The sequence below is a fragment of the Microcaecilia unicolor genome, chromosome 1 (genome assembly GCF_901765095.1).
Source record: "Microcaecilia unicolor chromosome 1, aMicUni1.1, whole genome shotgun sequence".
NCBI lineage: Eukaryota > Metazoa > Chordata > Amphibia > Gymnophiona > Siphonopidae > Microcaecilia > Microcaecilia unicolor.
Genome location: NC_044031.1, coordinates 348,669,009 through 348,693,773, shown reverse-complemented (window position 1 = coordinate 348,693,773; position 24,765 = coordinate 348,669,009). Strand labels below are relative to the sequence as shown.

The 24,765-nt window shown below is 42.7% G+C and overlaps 1 protein-coding gene across 1 annotated transcript in view; it reads left to right on the top strand.

The window, feature by feature from the left end:
- Positions 1-24,765, top strand: part of LOC115474088 (polycystic kidney disease protein 1-like 1) — a 151,787-nt gene that overhangs the window by 84,029 nt on the left and 42,993 nt on the right. The window contains exon 3 of the mRNA XM_030209418.1: positions 24,397-24,520. Coding sequence (XP_030065278.1) covers positions 24,397-24,520 — 124 coding nt within the window. The remainder of the gene's footprint in view (positions 1-24,396; positions 24,521-24,765) is intronic.

Genomic DNA, 24,765 nt, shown 5'->3' with positions numbered 1-24,765 from the left:
ACAGTGGTTAGCATATCTGAGTTTAAAAAAAAAGTTTGGACAAGTTCCAGGAGTAAAAGTTCATAGTCTGCTGTTGAGATAGACATAGGGAAGCCACTTCTTTTCCCCTGGATTGGTAGCATGGAATGTTGTAATTTGGGTTTCTGCCAGGTGGTTGTGACCTGTATTGGCCATTGTTGGAAGCAGGATACTAGACTAGATGGACCAATGGCCTGACCCAGTATGACTGTTCTTATGTTGGTGTACATACTTATGCAAGCCATAGATCTGGTATAAATGCTCATGCCTAGATTGGAAAGATACACATGCAGCTTAGATTGCCATGCATGTTCTACCCATGAGAACATCCACCTGTAAAGTACATGCTATCAAAGATATTTATTTATTTGTTACATTTGTACCCCACATTTTCCCACCTATTTGCAGGCTCTATGTGGCTTACATGGTACCGGAGAGGCATGCCTAGCCAGGTTATTGTCATGTATGTGTGTGTATATGCATACATGTGTAAATGACTAGAACACCAGCATTTATGTGATACAATCCATCTAAATGTAGGTGGTTCCTTATAGAGTTACTCCCTTTAAGTAGTAGTAGTAGCTTCCAAGAACATATACCTTGAGGTTTTCTTTGGTCATATTCAGAGAGTAAACCTAAGCAGGCTCAAAGAATAATTTACAGCAGTATTATTGTGTAGTTATGTTGGTATCATATCTTGCAATGAATCCATGCTTATCATGTCATTTTTTGTTGTGAGAACGCAAGTACTTGAAAATCAATGCACAAAAAGTGTAATATCAGCAGATGTGTCACCTTTCTCCATTTTGATGGCATGAACAGCTTTCTACATATGTCCCCTGTCTGCTGGATCTAGGCCCGATTTTGAGAATAATTGTGTGCTCTTTGGTTAACAAGTCTTTGTTGACAGGCCAATTTCCAGTATATGTAAAACTAGAGATATTTTGGCCATTACTCAGAAAAACTTGTGTGGGGAAATCTTGCCTGACCAATTTACTTCATTTCTTTGAAGGAGTAAACAAACATGTGGACAAAGGGGAGCCGGTTGATATTGTGTATCTGGATTTTCAAAAGGCGTTTGACAAGGTACCTCATGAAAGGCTACAGAGGAAATTGGAGGGTCATGGGATAGGAGGAAATGTCCTGTTGTGGATTAAAAACTGGTTGAAGGATAGGAAACAAAGAGTGGGGTTAAATGGGCAGTATTCACAATGGAGAAGGGTAGTTAGTGGGGTTCCTCAGGGGTCTGTGCTAGGATCGCTGCTTTTTAATATATTTATAAATGATTTAGAGATGGGAGTAACTAGCGAGGTAATTAAATTTGCTGATGACACAAAGTTATTCAAAGTCGTTAACTCGCGACAGGATTGTGAAAAATTACAAGAGGACCTAACGAGACTGGGAGACTGGGTGGCTAAATGGCAGATGACATTTAATGTGAGCAAGTGCAAGGTGATGCATGTGGGAAAAAAGAACCCGAATTATAGCTACGTAATGCAAGGTTCCACGTTAGGAGTTACGGACCAAGAAAGGGATCTGGGTGTCGTCGTCGATAATACACTGAAACCTTCTGCTCAGTGTGCTGTTGCAGCTAGGGAAGCGAATAGAATGTTGGGTATTATTAGGAAAGGTATGGAAAACAGGTGTGAGGATGTTATAATGCCGTTGTATTGCTCCATGGTGCGACCGCACCTTGAGTATTGTGTTCAATTCTGGTCACCACATCTCAAGAATTGGAAAAGGTGCAGCGAAGGGCGACTAAAATGATAGCGGGGATGGGACGACTTCCCTATGAAGAAAGACTAAGGAGGCTAGGGCTTTTCAGCTTGGAGAAGAGACGGCTGAGGGGAGACATGATAGAGGTATATAAAATAATGAGTGGAATGGAACAGGTGGATGTGAAGCGTCTGTTCATGCTTTCCAAAAACACTAGGACTAGGGGGCATGCGATGAAACTACAGTCTAGTAAATTTAAACAAATCAGAGAAAATATGTCTTCACCCAACGCATAATTAAACTCTGGAATTTGTTGCTGGAGAACGTGGTGAAGGCGGTTAGCTTAGCAGAGTTTAACAAGGGGTTAGACGGTTTCCTAAAGGACAAGTCCATAAACCACTACTAAATGGACTTGGAAAAATCCACAATTCCAGGAATAACATGTATAGAATGTTTGTACGTTTGGGAAGCTTGCCAGGTGCCCTTGGCCTGGATTGGCTGCTGTCGTGGACAGGATGCTAGGCTCGATGGACCCTTGGTCTTTCCCAGTGTGGCATTATTTTATGTACTTATGTAATCTTAGTAACTTCCAAACAACCTCGAGCCCAGCATTGATGGAAAAAGATGGAGTAAAAGCTGCCTTTCTACAATTGCAGAATTTCTTGATGTTTATCATTGTTTGGATAATTGTCAATAACTCCTAACCCTTGCTCACTTGTTCAGTACCCTTATTTTATCATCCTTCACCTTAGTAATTCCCTTATTTCTTATTTGTCCTGTTTGTCTGTCCTAATTAGATTGGAAGCTCTATCGAGCAGGGACTATCTCTTCATGTTCAAGTGTACAGCGCTGCGTACATCTAGAAGCGCTATAGAAATGATAAGTAGCAGTAGTAGTAGATTTAGATTTAGTAGTAGTCAGATTTAGATCTGACTATTCTACCATGTCTGCGCTATTAGCAGTGAAGGAGGGTGTGCGTGGATTTGACAGGGTAAGGTGACAGTGTTTTGTCATTTGTGGCCTCACAGCTCCCTTTGGCACTTTTGACCATGATATTAAAGTGTTTACTACATTTGAGAATTAGTGAATGGGTATTAAGTTAGCAACAATTGTTTTTAAATGGCAGGACCCAGGTGGTCATACTAGGAAATAATAGTTTGTTGCCTTGATGAAGCTGTGGTCTGCTGTAAGGTTCTGTTCTCTTTTTAATACTTCCTCAGCAAAAGAAATTTGAAAGATAATGTTTTCTTTGCCTTAGAGACTGGTGATGTGCAATTATTCATCTCTGCTTTACTGGTTTTAAATTATTCTTTAATCAGCATTTAAAAAAAAACTTGATTGTGTACAAATTGGCTTAATTTTACAAAACCAGAGGCTGTTTGGTTAAGCCATCTCAACTGAAGCTGGAGGGGATTGCACTGCCTGTTCTGAAGTATGTAATGCACGAGTCATTTTGGATTCCATGCTTTAATGGGAGCCTCAGTTTGCATTTGTGGAAAAAAAAAGTCTTTTTTGTGCCCATCTCTTGAACATCAGCCTTTTGTTATGTTCATTTGCTCTCTTATACTTTCACATATTGATTATTACACTTCCGTACTATTGGTAGATATGTCAAACAAATCATTTGTGTTTGCAACTAATGCAGGCTATGGCAGCAAAACTTTTAACAGGTACCAGATATAGGGAAAAGATCTCACCAACACTTCCCTCATTACACTAGTGGCCCATTGAGCTTTATAGGTCAATGAAAGAATTTTGACTGTTACATAAGTATTGCCACACTGGGACAGACCAACAGGCTTATTTTCAAAAGAGAAGGGCGCCCATTTTTTGACACAAATCGGAAGATGGGCGTCCTTCTCCCAGGGTCGCCCAAATCGGCATACAGTGGTGGAAATAAGTATTTGATCCCTTTCTGATTTTGTAAGTTTGCCCACTGACAAAGACATGAGCAGCCCATAATTGAAGGGTAGGTTATTGGTAACAGTGAGAGATAGCACATCACAAATTAAATCCGGAAAATCACATTGTGGAAAGTATATGAATTTATTTGCATTCTGCAGAGGGAAATAAGTATTAATCCCTCTGGCAACAAGACCTAATACTTGGTGGCAAAACCCTTGTTGGCAAGCACAGCGGTCAGACGTCTTCTGTAGTTGATGATGAGGTTTGCCACACTGTCAGGAGAATTTTGGGTCCACTCCTCTTTGCAGATCATCTCTAAATCATTAAGAGTTCTGGGCTGTCGCTTGGCAACTCGCAGCTTCAGCTCCCTCCATAAGTTTTCAATGGGATTAAGGTCTGGTGACTTGGCTAGGCCACTCCATGACCCTAATGTGCTTCTTCCTGAGCCACTCCTTTGTTGCCTTGGCTGTATGTTTTGGGTCATTGTCGTGCTGGAAGACCCAGCCACGACCATTTTTAAGGCCCTGGCGGAGGGAAGGAGGTTGTCACTCAGAATTGGTACGGTACATGGCCCCATCCATTCTCCCATTGATGGCGTGAAGTAGTCCTGTGCCCTTAGCAGAGAAACACCCCAAAACATACATTTCCACCTCCATGCTTGACAGTGGGGACGGTGTTCTTTGGGTCATAGGCAGCATTTCTCTTCCTCCAAACACGGCGAGTTGAGGTTCATGCCAAGAGCTCAATTTTTGTCTCATCTGACCACAGCACCTTCTCCCAATCACTCTCGGCATCATCCAGGTGTTCACTGGCAAACTTCAGACGGGCCGTCACATGTGCCTTCCGGAGCAGGGGGACCTTGCGGGCACTGCAGGATTGCAATCCGTTATGTCGTAATGTGTTACCAATGGTTTTCGTGGGACAGTGGTCCCAGCTGCCTTGAGATCATTGACAAGTTCCCCCTTGTAGTTGTAGGCTGATTTCTAACCTTCCTCTGATCAAGGATACCCCACGAGGTGAGATTTTGCGTGGAGCCCCAGATCTTTGTCGATTGACAGTCATTTTGTACTTCTTCCATTTTCTTACTATGTCACCAACAGTTGTCTCCTTCTCGCCCAGCGTCTTACTGATGGTTTGTAGCCCATTCCAGCCTTGTGCAGGTGTATGATCTTGTCCCTGACATCCTTAGACAGCTCCTTGCTCTTGGCCATTTTGTAGAGGTTAGAGTCTGACTGATTCACTGAGTCTGTGGACAGGTGTCTTTCATACAGGGTGGACCATTGCCGACAGCTGTCTGTCATGCAGGTAACGAGTTGAATTTGGAGCATCTACCTGGTCTGTAGGGGCCCAGATCTCTTACTGGTTGGTGGGGGATCAAATACTTATTTCCCTCTGCAGAATGCAAATAAATTCATATACTTTCCACAATGTGATTTTCCGGATTTAATTTGTGATGTGCTATCTCTCACTGTTACCAATAACCTACCCTTCAATTATGGGCTGCTCATGTCTTTGTCAGTGGGCAAACTTACAAAATCAGCAAGGGATCAAATACTTATTTCCACCACTGTAATCGAAAGCTGATTTTGGGCGTCCTCAACTGCTTTCCGTCACGGGAACGAACAAAGTTCATGGGGGCATGTCGGAAGCGTAGCGAAGGCGGGACTGGGGCGTGCCTAACACATGGGCGTCCTCGACCAATAATGGAAAAAAGAAGGGTGTCCCTGACCAGCACTTGGGCGACTTCACTTGGTCCATTTTTGTTACAACCAAGCCTCAAAAAGGTGCCCAAACTGACCAGATGACCACCGGAGGGAATCGGGGATGACCTCCCCTTACTCCCCCAGTGGTCACCAATCCCCTCCCACCCTAAAAAAAAAAAATTAAATATTTTTTGCAAGCTTCTATGCCAGCCTCAAATGTCACACCCAGCTCCATGACAGCAGTATGCAGGTCCTGAAGCAGTTTTAGTGGGTGCATTGTACTTCAGGCAGGCGGACCCAGGCCCATCCCCCACTACCTGTTACACTTGTGGTGGTAGATGTGAGCCCTTCAAAACCCACCAGAAACCCACTGTACCCACATGTAGGTGCCCCCTTAAACACTTAGGGCTATGGTAGAGGTGTACAGTTGTGGGGAGTGGGTTTTGGGGGGGTTGGGGGCTCAGCACACAAGGTAAGGGAGCTATGCAGCTGGGAGCAATTTCTGAAGTACACTGCAGTGCCCCCTAGGGTGCCCGGTTGGTGTCCTGGCATGTGAGGGGGACCAGCGCACTACGAATGCTGTCTCCTCCCATGACCAAATGGCTTGGATTTGGTAGTTTCTGAGATGGGTGTCCTTGGTTTCCATTATCGCCGAACTTCGGGGACAACCATCTCTAAGGTCGACCTAAATTTTGTGATTTTGGCGTCCCCGAACATATTATCAAAATGAAAGATGAACGCCCATCTTGTTTCAATAATATGGGTTTCCTCGCCCCTTCGCCGGGACGTCCTTCGAGGACGTCCTCAGGAAAACTTGGGCGCCCCTTTTGATTATGCCCCTCCAAAGATCCATCAAGCCCAGAATCCTGTTTACAACAGTGGCCAATCCAGGTCACAAATACCTGGCAAGATCCCGAAAAAGTTCAATACATGATTATGCTGCTTATCCCAAAAATAGCAGTGGATTTTCCCCAAGTCAATTTAATAATGGTCTATGGACTTTTCCTTTAGGAAGTCGTCCAGACCTTTTTTTAAACCCCGCTAAGCCAGGTCACGTGTCACCATGATACGGAGCAGACTTTGAGAAACTGAGCTCCGTGCGCATCTCCCAAAAACCGGAGGAATATTAGCAATATAGCTGAACCCACGAGCTGAGCGAATAAATACACAATCTTGAATTACTCACTTGGCGATATATCTGGGAAAGTGATTTCAGAAGGCAGAAATGGCAGCGAAATCGGTCCAGAAAGAAGGAGAAACTGAGGCCGGAGGTGCACAAAATGGCTGAACTCAATAGCCCGAGAGAATCAATGGCTGTATCTACTACTACTACTACTTAACATTTCTAAAGCGCTACTAGGGTTACGCAGCGCTGTACAATTTAACATAAAAGGACAGGCCCTGCTCAGAGAGCTTACAATCTAAAGGACAAGTGAGTAGTCAGTTCGATAGGGGCAGTCAAATTGGGGCAGTCTGGATATCCTGAAAGTAAGAGTTAGGTACCGAAGGCAGCATTGAAGAGGTGGGCTTAAGCAGAGACTTGAAGATGGGCAGGGAGGGGGCTTGACGTAAGGGCTCAGGAAGGTTGTTCCAGGCATAGGGTGAGGCGAGGCAGAATGGGCGGAGCCTGGAGTTGGCAGTGGTGGAGAAGGGTACTGAGAGGAGGGATTTGTCCTGTGAACGGAGGTTACGGGTGGGAACATAAGGGGAGATGAGGGTAGAGAGGTAGTGAGGGGCAGCAGATTGAGTACATTTGTAGGTAAGAAGGAGAAGCTTGAACTGAATGCTGTATCGGATTGGAAGCCAGTGAAGTGACCTGAGAAGAGGGGTGATATGAGTATAGCGGTTCTGGCGGAATATAAGACGTGCGGCAGAGTTCTGAACATATTGAAGGGGGGATAGATGGCTAAGTGGGAGTCCGGTAAGGAGTAAGTTGCAGTAGTCAAGGCGAGAGGTAATGAGAGCGTGGACGAGAGTTCGGGTGGTGTGTTCAGAGAGGAAAGGGCGAATTTTGCTGATGTTGAAGAGGAAGAAGCGACAGGTCTTGGCTATCTGCTGGATGTGTGCCGAGAAGGAGAGGGAGGAGTCGAAGATGACTCCGAGGTTGCGGGCAGATGAGACGGAGAGGATGAGGGTGTTATCAACTTAGATAGAAAGTGGCTGTATCAGCGTGGGTAGCAGAAATTACAGCTGAGATTAAAGCGGCGGTGGAAGCAGCACTGGACAGTAAATTACAACAGCTTTTTGACCGGGCGGAGGAGGCACATGAGAGGCTGGATTCTATAAGTCTGGAGCTTGATGCGGGATTACAGCGTACCTTGGAACTGGAAGACAACGCTACAACGATGCGGGCTGACCATAAGGCCTTGGAACAGAAAGTGGCAGACATGACAGCTAAGCTGGACGATCTTGAAAACCGTAGTAGAAGAAACAGTTTGAGACTGGTGGGGCTACCAGAATGAATTCTTGATAAGGACTTATCGACGTTTCTGGAAGAGTGGCTACCAAAGGAATTACAGATCGAGAAACGACTGGAGAACTTTTGCGTAGAACGGGCACATCAGATTGGACCGAACTGGCCCTCCATGACTCGACCGAGAGTAGTAATATTCAAAACTATGACTTCCGACATAAACAGCAAATACTAGTGGAGATCAGAAAAGGACATCAACTCCTGTATCAAGGACAAAAGGTACTGTGCTTTCAGGACTATTCTCAGCATGTGCAGCAGCTCAGGAAAACATTTTCACCGATTTGCACAGAGCTGTACAAGAAGAAGATTAAGTTTGCGCTGTTATGTCCAGCTAAACTTAAAGTAACAGACAATGGCACCACTAAGATATTTGATCAGGTGGCGGAGGCTAGGAAATATTTACAGGAAATAAACTGGACACAGACAGAGGAGGACAGAAGATCAGAAAGCTGAACTTCTGGGAAAGAACATGTAAAGTCTAACTGAAAGCAGTTAAAATAGTGGTGAAAGGTAGCTGATATGAGGATAATAGAATTGCCTTATGATGTGAGTAAGACCTGATTGAATATATAAGGATGGGAGGCTATGATAGAATGATGATTGATGGGAATACAATGGTATGAATACCTAATGGAACATGGGATGATTAGGAAAACTAATGATAATGATGAAGGTATGAATGATTAGTAGTAGGGGGCATGTAGGTGATATGAAGTGATCTACCAAACGGAGGGATGGTTTGGAGGTTTGATAGAGGGAGGATGGTTGGGGGGGATGAGGGAGGGGCTTGGGGGGTAGGGGGGATGAGGGGGTGGGGACTAGGAAAGGATCTAAGACAATAGGTGAGATGCAGGGAGACACTCAGAACAATACGATGGGAGAGCAATATATGTGTAAAAATATAGAGATACAGTATGGTGGAACAGCGTGGTACGCGGGATTGCTGAAGCTGGGAAGGCGGTCCCGCTGGTATTGGCAGAATAGCCTGCTGACAGAAGACATAAGGGAAGGGATAACATGAAGGGGATGACACTTTACTCTCAGAATGTGGGAGGAATTGGGTTGCCCATTAAGCGAAAGAAAATACTGAGTGCTTTGAAAAAGAGAGGAACTTCAATAGCAATACTGCAAGAAACCCATTTAACATCACAGGAGCATAAGAAACTTCAATCTTGGTGGATAGGCACAGTGTTAGAAGACCCTGCGGTGGGGGAAAAAGCGGAGGTGGTGATATTGTTTCATAAATCAATACAGGTAGAACAGAAGTATGTATATGTGGACCCTGGGGGCAGATACATCATAGCGAACGTAAAAGTTAATGGGTCAATGATGTTGTTGGTGAATGTGTATGCCCCCAATGTTTATAGTAAGACATTCTTCAGAACCTTGATAATGAAAATTCAAAGGATCAAACCCCAAGAACCACGCATAAGATTAGTGATAGGAAGAGACAACGTATCATCAACAATGATGCCGAGATCCCTTTCTTGGTCAATGACTCCTAACGTGGAACCTTGCATTACGTAGCTATACTACTACTACTACTTATCATTTCTATAGCGCTACTAGACGTACGCAGCAGTTTGGGTTCCTCTTTTCCACATGCATCACTTTGCACTTGTTCACATTAAACGTCATCTGCCCAGTCTCGTAGGGTAGGCCTGCAATTTTTCACAATCCTCTCGCAATTTAACAACTTTGAATAACTTTCAGGCTTATTTTCGAAAGTGATCGCCGGCCATTTCCCGACATAAATCGGGAGATGGCTGGCAATCTCTCAAAAGCGACAAAATCAGTATAATCGAAAGCGGCTTTATTGACAGCATCGCTGCTTTCCCGTCGCTGCACTGGCGAAAGTTCAAAGGGGCGTGTCGGCGGCGTAGTGAAGGTGGGGCATGGGCGTGGCTACCAGATTGCCGGCTTTCGCGGATAATAGAAAAAAAAAGTGGCCTTAAGCAGTATTTCGCTGGGTTTACTTGGTCCTTTTATTTTCACGACCAAGCCTCAAAAAGGTGCCCCAACTGACCAGATGACCACCGGAGGGAATGAGGGATGCCCTCCCCGTAGTCCCCCAGTGGTCACCTACCCCCTCCCACACTAAAAAAATAAAAATAAAAACCTTTTTTGCCAGCCTGTATGCCAGCCTCAAATGTCATACCCAGTCCCTGGAGCAGTTTTTAATGGGTGCAGTGCACTTCAGGCAGGCAGACCCAGGTCCTTCCCCCCCCCCTACCTGTTACACTTGTGGTGCTAAGTGTTGAGCCCTCCAAACCCCCCCAAAACCCACTGTACCCACATGTAGGTGCCCTCCTTCACCCAAAAGGGCTATGGTAATGGTGTACAGTTGTGGGGAGTGGGTTTGGGGGGGGGGATTTGGGGGGCTCAGCACCCACGGTAAGGGAGCTATGCACCTGGGAGCTATTTGTGTATTTTTTAACATTTTTATAAGTGCACCCTAGGGTGCCCGGTTGGTGTCCTGGCATGTGAGGGGGACCAGTGCACTACAAATGCTGGCTCCTCCTATGACCAAATGCCTTGGATTTTGCCGGGTTTGAGATGGCCGGCATTTTTTTCCATTATCGCTGAAAAATAAAACCGGCAATCTCAAACCCGGCGAACTCTGGCATTTGGCCGGGCTAAACCATATTATCGAAAAAAAAGATGGCCAGCCATCTTTTTTGATAATACGGTTCCGGCCAGCTGTTGCGTCGCCGGCAAAATAGATCGCCGGCGACGTTCGATTATGCCCCTCTTTCTGTCGTCAGCAAATTTAATTACCTCGCTAGTTACTTCCATCTCTAAATCATTTATAAATATGTTAAAAAGCAGCGGTCCCAGCACAGACCCCTGTGGAAAACCACTATCTACCGTTCTCCATTGAGAATACTGACCATTTAACCCTACTCTCTGTTTTATATCCTTTAATCCACAATAGGACACTACCTCCTATCCCATGACTCTCCAGTTTCTTATGGAGTCTTTCATGAGATACTTAAACACCTTTTGAAAATCCGGCTTGCCTTTATCCACATATTTGTTCATCCCTTCAAAGAAATGTAATAGATTGGTGAGGTAAGATTTCCCTTCACTAAATCCATTCTTTTGAATATGCTCTGTAATTTTGTTCTTTATAATAGTCGCGACCATTTTGCCCGGTACCGACATCAGGCTCACCGGTCTATAATTCCTGGATCCCCTCTGGAAGCTTTTTAAAATATCGTCGTTACATGGGCTACCCTCCAATCTTCCGGTACCACACTCGATTTTAAAGATAAATTACATATTACTAACAATAGTTCCGCCAGTTCATTTTTCAATTCTGTCAGTACTCTGGGATGAATACCATCCGGTCCATGAGATTTGCTGCTCTTCAATTTGTCAAATTGCCCCATTACATCCTCTAGGTTTGTAGAGATTTCATTCAGTTTTTCCAACTCGTCAGCTTTGAATACCATTTCTGGCACCGGTATATCTCCCAAATCTTCCTCGGTGAAGACTGAAGCAAAGAATTCATTTCATCTCTCCGCATGGCTTTGTCTTCCGTGATTGCCCCTTTTACCCCTCAGTCATCTAGTAGTCCAACTGATTCTTTTGCCGGTTTCCTGCTTTTAATATACCTTTAAAAGTTTTTATTATGTGTTTTTGCCTCCAATACAATCTTTTTTTCAAAGTCCCTCTTAGACTTCCTTATCAGCGCTTTGCATTTGACTTGACATTCCTTATGCTGCTGCTTCTTTTTTTTAATTATTTATGATTTTCAGTATACATTTATGAATATACATAAATTTATGCAGTTTAGAAAATAACAATAGGAATATTTATATGTAATTGCCAACTTTAAATTCCAATATTTGCCCACAATTTCTTGGATCCAAGAACAAAGAATATATAATACAAAGGAAATTAAAGAGCTTATTATACAATCGAGTGGAAGGAGAAACAAATCATGCACAATTCGACATAGCGTAAGCCACCAAGTGGATCAACCTTGTTCTTTACTAGAAATAAATTCAACTAAGTTCTTTGGGTCCAAAAATATATAGTTCAATGAATTCAAAGAAATCACACATTTGCATGGGAATCTAAGGAGTAAAGTTGCTCCTAGTCGGGCAACTCTCTCCTTTAACATTAGGAATTCCTTTCTCCTTCTCTGAGTTTCTTTAGAAATGTCCGGAAAAATCTGTATTTTGGAACCCAGGAACTCAGTATTTAGGTGGCGAAAATACAAACGAAATATACTGTTCCGATCAGGTTCAAGTGCAAATGAAACAATCATTGTGGTCCTTTTGGTAATAGTTTCAATTGAATTCTCCAAAAAAGCAGTCAAGTTTAACTCAGGTTGCGTATTAACTGGCAATCTTCTTAAGGCAGTTATGTATTGAATATTAGTAATAGGTGGGAGAGCTTCAGGGGATAAACCCAAAACCTCTTTAAAGTATTTGTTCAACATATCCCTGCCTGAAATAAAAGGTGCTTTGGGGAAATTTAAGAAACGCAAGTTATTCTTCCTGGTTTGATTTTCTAAGTACTCAAGTTTCCGTGACTGAATATTATTAGTTTTGACCATATCTGAGGAAAACTGTTTGAGGAATTTAATTTCAGTCTCCAAAACTTCCACTTTAGTATTTTGTTCTACAACCTTTTCAGATATTGATTGTTGTGATTTTTTTATCTCCGCCACCTCTCCTCCCCAAAAGTTAGAACTTTGTTGAATGCTCTTATTTAACACTTGGATAGCGTCCCATAACGTATCAAAGGTTATTACAGACGGTCTCACAATACCTCCAGTGTTCCGGGAGGAGTCCTCCTGTTGATTTGTTGGCAGAAAAGATGTTAAACCTGCCTGCATTGATGTTCCGACAGGGGTAGAAGTGGCTGTTGGGCCTCCACCTGTAGCCGTCGGGGCAGTACCTGCTAGAGGAGTTCCCATCAACTGCAGCTCCCCAGCCTCCGATTCCCTCCCCGGTCTTGGAGGCGCTGTCAACGAAGGAGGAGTAAGCGTCACTCCTTCGACGCTATGCTCTAGCTCCTCTACGGGGCATGGTTGTACTCCCGGCGTCTGCGCTCATACCTCATCAACAGTCATCTGGCACATGGCTGGGGCTTGTACCGCACTCGTGGAGGTGAGTGTCCCGGGTTTCCCCTTCCTTTTCCCCATGGGTACTGGGTTCAAGGATTCTCCACGGCCTGATAAACTTCAAGGGGATCGGAGCTAATGTAACGCGCATCCACTCAGAAGCGCTATCTTGGATCCAACAGTCAGCCCCTTATGCTGCTTCTTATTATTTTCAGTCGGTTCCTTCTTCTGTTTTCTGAAGGATTTTCTTTTCGCTCTAATAGCTTCCTTCCCCTCACTTTTTAACCATGCTGGCTGTCGTTTGGTCTTCCTCCCTCCTTTTTTAATACATGGAATATATTAGGCCTGGGCTTCCAGGGTGGTATTTCTAAACAGCATCCACGCCTGATGTAAATTTTTGACCCTCGCAGCTGCTCCTCTAAGTTTTTATTTCACCATTCTTCTCATTTTATCATAGTCTCCTTTTTGAAAGTTAAACGCTAACATATTGGATTTCCTGATTATACTTACTCCAATCTAATATCAAATCTGATCATAATATTATCACTGTTATCAAGCGGCTCCATTACCATTACATCCCGTACCATATCAAGCGCTCTACTAAAGACTAGGTCTAGAATTTTTCCTTCTCTTGACGGCTCCTGTACCAGCTGTTCCATAAAACAGTCCTTGATTTCGTCAAGGAATTTTACCTCCCTAGCATGCCCTGATGTTACATTTACCTAGACAATATTGGGGTAATTGAAATCACTGATATATAATAAAGGAATAAGTAGAATATAAATCAACTAATAACGCAACAAATTCTACTGAAAATATCCGTGTATTGAAGGTGTTTTATTCCATTCAATCATGAAAATGTGGAGAAAAAAAGACTTCAGAAATCATGGAGAAATCTCTTAAAGGAGAACCTTTTCAAGTATTCAGAGAAACTCCTCTTCAATCACTAGTTTTCGCAAAAAAAATCTCCACTCTTCATTCATGAAATACTTGTACAAACACCTTTTACAATACACTAGGGTGGAGGCAATATTTCAACCACTAATGTCCGGTGAACAAACACTCATTTATAACTTAGCTTGAATGATGACGATGCCACTGGTCCACATCAATATTCACAATCCTCGATGACCATAAAGCCCAACAGGAGACCCTGTTTCGCCACCAACGGGCTGTTTCAAGGGCTAGACACTGCATCCATATTCACAAGCTTATCACTTTCACCACGCACTAGGCCTCTCAATGGCGTCTTTAAATCCAGGACGGCTTCCCCTCATGTATACGTCATTTCCTTCCTCATTACTTGCTGACGTCAGCATGCACAGACTTCATCTCCCATGATCCATTCACAGAAACGCTTTCCACTCAATTGATATATTTAACCCTTTAGGGATTACAGTTTGCAGATAGTATATCCATCTTTGTTCTTTCTGTCTTAATACTCTCCTCACGTCACCTCTTCGCTCAGTCACACGGACTTGTTCCAAGACTATACATTGTAAGTCCACAAAATCATGCTGCTCCTCAATGCAATGCGACACCAGAGGTTCATAAGTCTTTTTAGCCTGTACACAATGTCTATGTTCAATCAGCCTCGTCTTCAACATCCGCGACGTTTGTCCCACATAATACAAATTGCAGGGACACTTCAAAAGATAGATCACATTACTGGATTGACAATTCATTAAAGATTTCAAACCATAAATCCTCCCCGTGTGCACATCCATAAATCTATCCGCATCTAACATGTTATGACCACATGCACTGTGATGTCCCTTCATCCTGTCACCAGCTATTCGACGATTCCACGTATCAGCCACACATAATAAATCATTCAAATTGGGGCATGTCAAGATGGCGACACGCAGTTGAACGAGGATAGAGCCTTTCCTGTATCGACGCCGACTAAAGAAATTTTTCCTACGATGCCTCATACAAAAAGAAAGGGAACGGTCCGAGGAGAAGCTTCGATAACCCGGACCTCTTCCCCTTGTCAGGCGTCGATTGAAAGGTACACCTCGCGAATTTCCACCCAGGACGCCGTGAGGAGTCCGGCTGTCCTCAAGGCAGGGGAAAACCTTGAGGACTTGGACCTGGATGTTACTCTCTCACCTCCGGCGCTTCATCCGCCACTCCCTCCCGACAGCCGCCAAAACCAGAGAGGACTACCCGAAACCGGAGTGTTTGCTGGGACTACCTCGATCGAAGGTACTGGAAAGGTGGTATGTGCAGGTGAGCTGGAACCTTTGAGTTCCGGCGTCGAATTGAAGCTATTGAAAGCAGCTTCGGGAACGGTGTCGTTGGAGAGCATTTGGATTGTTCTCCAACAGTTGGCAGCTACCGTAGAGAAATCCACAAAGGAAATTTCTACACTTGTGAGTACCATGAACACTTTTTCTGAATCTCTGGCGAATATCAGAACAGATTTCTCTACACAAACTAAGGAGATTAAACAAGATGTAAAAAAACTACAAGATTTATCCTCAGAAATGATTAAAGATAAACTTATAATTAAAAGAAGGATTGAACAAATTGAAAACCATAATCGGAGACTTAATTTGCGTATCTTAAATTTCCCAAGAGAGATAGGAATATCACCATTGGAAGTCTTTAAAAAATACTTGATTGAAGTTCTGAGATTTTCCCCTGAAACTTTACCTCCGGTCAAAACAAAAATTCCTCAGGAAAAGAAATCTTGGAAGGAAATTTGAATATATCTGAACTGTTGGAAGTTTCTTTATATGAACAGTCTGAAAGAATGACATTATTTGTTCAATTAGTTTTCCAACAGGATATTGAAGCGTTAAAAAAAATATACTTTCGAAAAATGAATGAATTGTTTTATGGTAAAACAGTAAGAATATATCAAGATGTGACAAAGCAGACACAAGAACTTAGGAAATTGTTTCTGAGTATGAGAAAGGAAACTTTAGATATAGGTGCTTCGTACTATTTGAATTACCCTAGTAAGTGTGTTTTGAAATATCATGGATTAAAATATATATTTTTTCAGCCAGAGCAATTAAGAGTGTTTCTGGATTCAAGGAAACTACCTGCGGAAGCTAACAACTGATTAGAAGTATTTGTAATAGGTGAGAAAATGCGTGTTAAGCTTCTTCTTTAAATTATATCTGTTTTGATTCCCCATTTCTGTTTCATGCCCCCCTTTATCTGCTTATTTGTGATTTAAAGAAGACATACAATATATGACTATAAAAGTTTTCTTTGGCTATTTCATCCTAATGTTTATTTTGGGTCTGTTTTTTCTGTAACAAGTTTTTCTTGAGATGCAAAATTTTGAAATTATAAATAAAGAATTAAATAATAAAAAAAAATAAATCATTCAAATTGCTCAGTCTTTGATAAGCAAACAAAATCCTTAGATAACGGAAGCAAGGATAAATCCTTAACATAGTAGCATGTTTCTTAATGATTTTAACCATCTTGTTCGTGTGCGTGTTATACTTAGTTACAAATGTTACCACATCATCTTGCTCTGTGCAGTGTTCTTTAGGATGTAACAACCACTCTCTATGATTATAAAAAGCCCGTTTTCTTGCCTTAGATACTAAATTCTTAGGATATCCTCTTTCTTCCAATTTTTGTTGCAAAACGGAAGTTTGATGCCAATATTGTTCATTAGAAGAACAGATTTTCCGATGACGCAAAAATTGCGCAAAAGGAATGTTAGTTTTGCAATGACTCGGATGCATACTCTGGAAATGTAAAGTCGTGTTACGATCTGTTGGTTTCACAAATACAGATGTCTCTAATTTATTTTGAACCCTCGTCAAAATAATTGAAATCACCCATTATTATCGTGTTGCCCAGTTTGTTAGCCTCCCTAATTTCCGATAACATTTCTATATCCGTCTGTTCATCCTGAACAGGTGGACCGTGTACACTTCTATCACTATCCTTTTCCCCTCTACACATGGAATTTCAATCCATAGGTATTCCAAGATGTGTTTTGTTTCCTGCAGAATTTTCAATCTATTTGATTCAAGGCTTTCCTTAACATACAATGCTACCCCTCCACCAGTTCGATCCACCCTATCACTACGATATAATTTGTACCCCGGTATGACAGTGTCCCACTCGTTATCCTCCTTCCACCAGGTCTCAGAGATGCCTATTATATCTAATTTTTCATTTAGTGCAATATATTGTAACTCTCCTATCTTATTTCTTAGGCTTCTGGCATTCGCATATAGACATTTCAAACTGTATTTGTTGTTCCTATTTCCATCATGTTCGGTACTTGACAGTATTAATTTGCAATCTTTTATCTGATTTTTATTTTTATTTAAGGACTCCTGATCTACTATGGTCTCTTTTGCAACCTCGGGATACCCTATCTTCTCTGTTTTGGTGATATCTTTAAAAGGTACCTTTTTCTGAACCATGCGCTTTTGAGTGACTGTCGGCCTTCCCCCAGTTTTTAGTTTAAAAGCTGCTCTATCTCCTTTTTAAATGCCAATTCCAGCAGCCTGGTCCCACCCAGGTTAAGGTGGAGCCTATCCTTTCGGAATATGCTCCCCCTTCTCCAGAATGTTGCCCAGTTCCTAACAAATCTAAAACCCTCCTCCCTGCACCATCGTCTCATCCACGCATTGAGACTCCAGAGCTCTGCCTGTCTGCGTGTGGAACGGGTAGCGCTTCAGAAAATGCTACCCTAGAGGTTCTAGATTTGAACTTTCTCCTTAAGAGCTTCCAGAACCTCTCTCCCACATTTTCCTATGTCATTGGTACCCACGTGTACCAAGACAGCCAGCTTCTCCCCAGCACTGTCTAAGATCCTATCTAGGTGACGCATGCAACTAATGCACTGTTGTGGAATTACTGCTATGGATCACAGCCGCCATTTTGAAACTGACACCAGCATAGGCAGAAGCAACTGGGGATTGCTCCTGTTCAACCTCCACTAGACTACCAAGGATGTATTCTAGAAGGCTGGGGGGGGGGGGCTACAGGAGGTTAGCGGATCTGGGGGGGAAGGGTTAAGGTCCTTGTGAGGGATTCTTAGGGTATGGATCCTTGTCAAGGAGCGTGGCTTAGCTGCTTGGTGAGGGTCCGAGATATGGAGAAGGGGGGAGCCATTGCTTTTTTACCTGTGCTGGTTCCTTTAAGATGGACTTGGAAACTTCAGGCTTCATATTAGTGTCTCAAATCTCCCGTGCAAGGAAAACATACCAGGTTTGAACTGCTATTATTTTTCTAGGAGTAATACAGATTATGGTGTACTTCAAGCTGCATTATTCAATTTACATAATAATGAGATATTTTGCATGCTTTACATTTTAGTATTATGTATTCTGCGGTAATACATTTTAGTATTATGTATTCTGCGGTAACATAACAAACATTATTGCCATTTAAGATGCATTATGTAGTAAATAATTTAATTATTGCTGTAAGACATCTTAATAACTACTCCCTGTGAAGGAATTTATAGGACACTGCCCTTAAGGGTACTCCTTTACAGTGTGAGAACTACCTTAAGATCCATAGTCCTGCCTAAGGGAGAGGTCATATAGTAGGGGTGGAGCCAGAAGAACAAGAGCTACCCTGTTTCCCCGAAAGTAAGACATCCCCCGAAAATAAGACCTAGTAGAGGTTTTCCTGAATTGGTAGATATAAGGCCTCTCCTGAAAGTAAGACCTAGCAAATTTTTGTTTGAAAGCAGGGCCGCCACCCCCCCCCCCCCCACCCGAGGTCGCCGCCCCCCCCCCCCCCCTCCGTCGCTCCCGGAACTAACCTTAAACGCCTCCTTTCACCTTTGCAGCAAGCAACAGCAGGGCAGACCTCGCCTTCCTTCCGTGCCCCGCCCTCGCGGATGTTACGTCAGGCAAGGGCGGGACATGGAAGGAAGGAGTGGCCTGCCCTGCTGCTGCTTGCTGCAAAGGTGAAAGGAGGCGTTTAAGGTTAGTTCCGGGAGCGACGGAGGGCGGGCCAACCCCGATGCTTCCCGAAAAATAAGACAGCCCCTGAAAATAAGACCTAGCGCATTTTGGGGGGAAAAATTAATATAAGACAGTGTCTTATTTTCGGGGAAACACGGTAGGAAGTATAAAAGCTAGGGGCACATCCAGGTTATGGAGGCCCAGAAGAAAGCAGTGGTACCCAGGGCATATGCCTCCACCATCTTTTGTAGTTTGACCTGAGTACTTGAGGAACAAGCCCAGGGACAAGTAAAATGCACTACTGTGCTGAGAGTCAGTAAGGTACACATTGGCCCTGCAAGAGCAGGTCACACGAGGACTTGGTTGCTTTATGGACTAATTTTATGTTTTTGTTTCTCCTACCTGTGAATGGAACATGGCCCTGACCTACAGCTTTAATAAATGTTATTTTTTATTGTCTGCAACTGCTGTGTAGTTCTGTCTTACTTGGGCTCGGAGCCTGCCCTTACCACACACCCCTTAGGCTATTTAAATCTTCATTGTACGAAATGATTAGTTAAGAGACCCAATGTCCTTTCCTCAAGAAAAGTTGTAAAAGCTTGCACTGTTGTGAAATTTTATACTAATATTACATATTTTACAGGCTCACTAAGGGGTCCTTTTACAAAGCCACAGGAGGGCTAACGCACCAAATCGGCACTACCAGCGGGGTAGCACGTGTGCTTGGCAATAATTCCCGCTAAGTCAATGGCTGGCGGTAAGGGCTCAGGCAGTAAATGGGCACACACTATTTTTAATTTTTGCACACTCCCATTTCCTGGCCCATTAAAAATGGCCTTTTTCCCAGCCATGGTAAAAAGTAGCCCAGCACGTTCCCAAAAGATTTGCCCACACTGCCACAGGCCACTTTTTACTGCAGCTTTGCAAAATGACTCCTAGATGTCCTTTTATTTAGCTATAAATGTCTATATCAAAGGAGAGGTAAAAAGCAGTTGAAGGATGTTAATAAATGAGTATTAATAAAAGGCAAAACAAATTCAAACCCTCAAATAAACATGAACTATCTGACTTGGCCATATTTTGCCTGTAGACCTAGTCCTTAGTGGAGCGCATGATCTGGTGCAGGAGGTAATGGTGCTGGAGCTGCTTGATAACAGTGATCCTAATATGATCGGATTTGATATTAGCTTTGAAGTAAGTATACATAGGAAATCAAATACGTTAGCATTTAACTTTAAAAAAGGAGACTATGATAAAATGAGAACAACGGTGAAAAAAAAAACTTAGAGGAGCAGCTGCAAGGGTGAAAAATTAAAATCAGGCGTGGATGCTGTTCAAAAACACCATCCTGGAAGCCCAGGCCAAATATTTTCTGCGCATTAAAAAAGGAGGATGACATCCGGCATGGTTAAAAAGTGAGGGGAAGGAAGCTATTAGAGCTAAATGAAAATTTTTTAGAAAACAGAAGAAGGAACCGACTGAAAATAATAAGAAGCAGCATAAGGAATGTCAAGTAAATTGCAAAGTGCTGATAAGAAAGGCTAAGAGGGCCTTAAAAAAAAAAAGATTGCGTTGGAGGCAAAAACAAATAGTAAAATTTTTTTTAGGTATATTAAAGGCAGGATGACCGAGGAGTAAAAGGGGCGATCAGGAAAGACAAAGCCATAGTGGAGAGATTAAATGAATTCTTTGCTTCGGTCATCACCGAGGAAGATTTGGGAGGGATACCGGTGCCAGAAATGGTTTTCGAAGCTGACAAGTTACAGAAACAATGAATTCTCTGTAAACCTGGAGGATGTAATGGGACAGTTCTACAAACTGAAGAGTAGCAAATCTCCTGGACCGGATGGTATTCATCCCAGAGTACTGATAGAACTGAAAAATGAACTTGCGGAGCTATTGTTAGTAATATGTAATTTATCTTTAAAATCGAGCGTGGTACCGGAAGATTGGAGGGTGGCCAATGTAACACCGATTTTTAAATAAGGTTCCAGAGAAGATCCAGGAAATTATAGACCGGTGAGTCTGACATCGGTGCCGGGCAAAATGGTAGAGAATATTATAAAGAACAAAATTACAGAGCATATTCAAAAGCATGAATTAATGAGACAAAGAGGGGCATAATCGAACGGCGCCGGCGATCTATTTTGGCGGCGACACAACAGCTGGCCGGAACCATATTATCGAAAAAGATGGCCTGCCATCTTTTCTTTCAATAATAAGGTTTGGCCCGGCCAAATGCCAGAGTTCGCCGGGTTTGAGATCGTTGGTTTTGTTTTTCAGCGATAATGGAAAAAAATGCCGGCCATCTCAAACCCGGCGAAATCCAAGGCATTTGGTCATGGGAGGAGCCAGCATTTGTAGTGCACTGGTCCCCCTGACATGCCAGGACACCAGGCGGGCACCCTAGGGGGCACTTCTAAAAATGTTTTTAAAATACACAAATAGCTCCCAGGTGCATAGCTCCTTTACCTTGGGTGCTGAGCCCCCCAAATCCCCCCCAAACCCACTCCCCACAACTCTACACCATTACCATAGCCCTTTTGGGTGAAGGGGGCACCTACATGTGGATACAGTGGGTTTTGGGGGGGGGGGTTTGGAGGGCTCAACACTTAGCACCACAAGTGTAACAGGTAGGGGGGGTGATGGACCTGGGTCTGCCTGCCTGAAGTGCCCTACACCCATTAAAAACTGTTCCAGGGACTTGCATACTGCTGTCAGGGAGCTGGGTATGACATTTGAGGCTGGCATACAGGCTGGCAAAAAACGGTTTTTATTTTTATTTTTTTAGTGTGGGAGGGGGTTGGTGACCACTGGGGGAGTATGGGGAGGTCATCCCCCATTCCCTCCGGTGGTCATCTGGTGAGTTGGGGCACCTTTTTGAGGCTTGGTCGTGAAAATAAAAGGACCAAGTAAACCCGGCGAAATACTGATTAACGCCGCTATTTTTCCATTATCCGCGAAAGCCGGCCATCTGGTAGCCACGCCCATGCCCGCCCATGTCCCGCCTTTGCTTCGCCACCGACATGCCCCCTTGAACTTTCACTGGCTCGGCGATGGGAAAGCGGCGATGGTGTCAAAAAAGCAGCTTTTGATTATACCGATTTCACCGCTTTTGCGAGATCGCCGGCCATCTCCCGATTTATGTCGGAAGATCGCCAGCAATCACTTTCGAAAATAAGCCTGAAAGTCAACATGGATTTAGTGAAGGGAAATCGTGCATCACCAATCTGCTACATTTCTTTGAAGGGGTGAACAAACATGTGGATAAAGATGAGCCGGTTGATATTGTGTATCTGGATTTTCAGAAGGCGTTTGACAAAGTACCTCATGAAAGACTCCAGGGGAAATTGGAGAGTCATGGGATAGGAGGTAGTGTCCTATTGTGTATTAAAAACTGGTTAAAATATAGAAAACAGAGAGTAGGGTTAAATGGTCAGTATTCTCAGTGGAGAAGGGTAGTTAGTGGGGTTCCCCAGGGGTCTGTGCTAGGACCGCTGCTTTTTAACATATTTCTAAATGACCTAGAGATGGGAGTAACTAGTGAGGTAATTGTTGATGATAAAAAAGTTATTCAAAGTTGTTAAAGAGGAGAGACTGGGCGTCTAAATGGCAGATGATGTTTAATGTGAACAAGTGCAAAGTGATACATGTGGGAAAGAGGAACCTGAATTATAGCTACGTCATTCAAGGTTCCACGTTAGGAGTCACAGACCAAGAAAGGGATCTAGGTGTAGTTGTTGATGATACGTTGAAACCTTCTGCTCAGTGTGCTGCTGCGGCTAAGAAAGCAAATAGAATGTTAGGTATTATTAGGAAAGGAAACAACTGCACCTCGAATATTGTGCTCAATTCTGGTCGCCGCATCTCAAAAAAGATATAGTGGAATTAGAAAAGGTACAGAGAAAGGTAACGAAAATGATAAAGTGGATGGGACGACTTCCCTATGAGGAAAGGCTAAAGCGGCTAGGGCTTTTCAGCTTAGAGAAAAGGCAGCTGAGGGGAGATATGATAGAGATGTATAAAATAATGAGTAGAGTTGATGTGAAGCATCTGTTTACACTTTCCAAAAATACTAGGACTAGGGGGCATGTGATGAACTACAATGTAGTAAATTTAAAATGAATCAGAGAAAATATTTATTCACTCAACTTGTAATTAAACTCAGGAATTTGTTGCCAGAGAATGTGGTAAAGGCGGTTAGCTTAGCAGAGTTTTAAAAAGGTTTGGAAGGCTTCCTAAAGGAAAAGTCCATAGACCATTATTAAATGGACTTTAGGAAAATCCACTATTTCTGGGATAAGCAGTATAAAATGTTTTGTACTTTTTGGGGATCTTGCCAGGTATTTGTGACCTGGATTGGCCACTGTTGGAAACAGGATGCTGGGTTTGATGGACCTTTGGTCTTTCCCAGTATGGCAATACTTATGTATGGAGTTGAACTGAATATAAACAAACAGAAAAGCAGAATAAGGTCAAAAAGGTTTATTGGAACAATACCCGACGTGAAATGTATGGTAATGATCTTTATATGTTTCTAGCATTTCACATTGGTTTTGGAAGCAGAATGTTATATTATTTGTATGTATGGTCTTATTGAATTTTGCTTTGTTTTTAGTTTTACTCCTGACGCAGCCTGAGGGCGAAACGTGGCCACGTCAGGTATTGTTTCAATAAACCTTTTTGACCTTATTCTGCTTTTCTGTTTGTTTATGCTTTTGTGCAAGCAGTTTTGTGCCTTTTTTCTTTGCTTTGGAGTTGAACTGATCAATTTGTGTTTGGAGGAATTCTATTGCTATCAATCAGCATATCAGTATCGACTGTATATTCTTTTAACACATAGGACCAAATTCTATTAATGGTGCCGAAAGATAGGAGCTGAAAAAAACTAGTGCTTAGCACTAATCTATAAATGGTGCTCAAAGTTAGGCACTGTTTATAGAATAGCGCTTAACACTGTGATCCACAACTACTTTTAGGTGTAAGCATTTATAGCAACTGATACCTGGTGTAAATCCTCAGGCCTAAATTAGGACGGATCACCCTTATATAAATTGTGGAAATGCCCCTGATCCGCTCATGGGCCTTCCATGGCCATGCCCCCTTTTTGGATTTTACGTGCGGATCCGGGTGCATGAATATGCACATATAAATTTAAGTTAATGCCAATTAGCACTGATGATTGATTGTTAAGGCCCAATTATTGGTGCTGATTGGTTCATTGTTCAATTAAATTGCACACGTGCCCAAATTTGCACGCGCAATTTAAAGTACTTTTTGTAGAATTTGGGAGATAATGTACATACTGTATGTCAACATTTTACCCCAGATGCAGACGTTGGGTGAGCCATGGCCATGTTGAGTAGGTCATGTGTTTTTTGAGGGTTTGAATTTGTATTGTATTTTATTACTAAACATTTATTATCATCCTCTGTGTTTTGGTACTGCTGTTTGCCTCTCCTTTGACTTTATGTAGCACAGGCCTTTCCTTTGGTTCCTGCTCTCATATATATGGTACAGTAATAGAACTCATATGGTTATCTATTATATGTATGCAAATAAGGGTTTTATTTTTTTTAACCTCTTTAAATCTCTTTTCAGTTACTGTCTTTACAGAGATAACCAATAGATTTGGATCTAAAACCCAGCCCTGCCCTGTAAATGTCACAGTGCTGCCAAGCTTCTTGAGGAACATGTCTTCCATCTACGAGCTCGAAGAGGAACTGTAAGTAGTTTGTGCCTTGTACTTGCTACTAAATGTGTTTATCTATTTCTGGTGAATTGAAAAAAGAAGAAAACTCTTTTGAAGGAAGAAATCAACTTGTTTAGCAAAATGGAAGTAAAGGTAAAGTCAAGGATAGTGGGGGTTGGTGGGGGAGAGGGAGTTCTGTACAGGTAGATAGGAAAGGTGTTTTCAGACTATATCACAGACTGATATAGGGGGACACCATATATGTGAATGAAAAATGG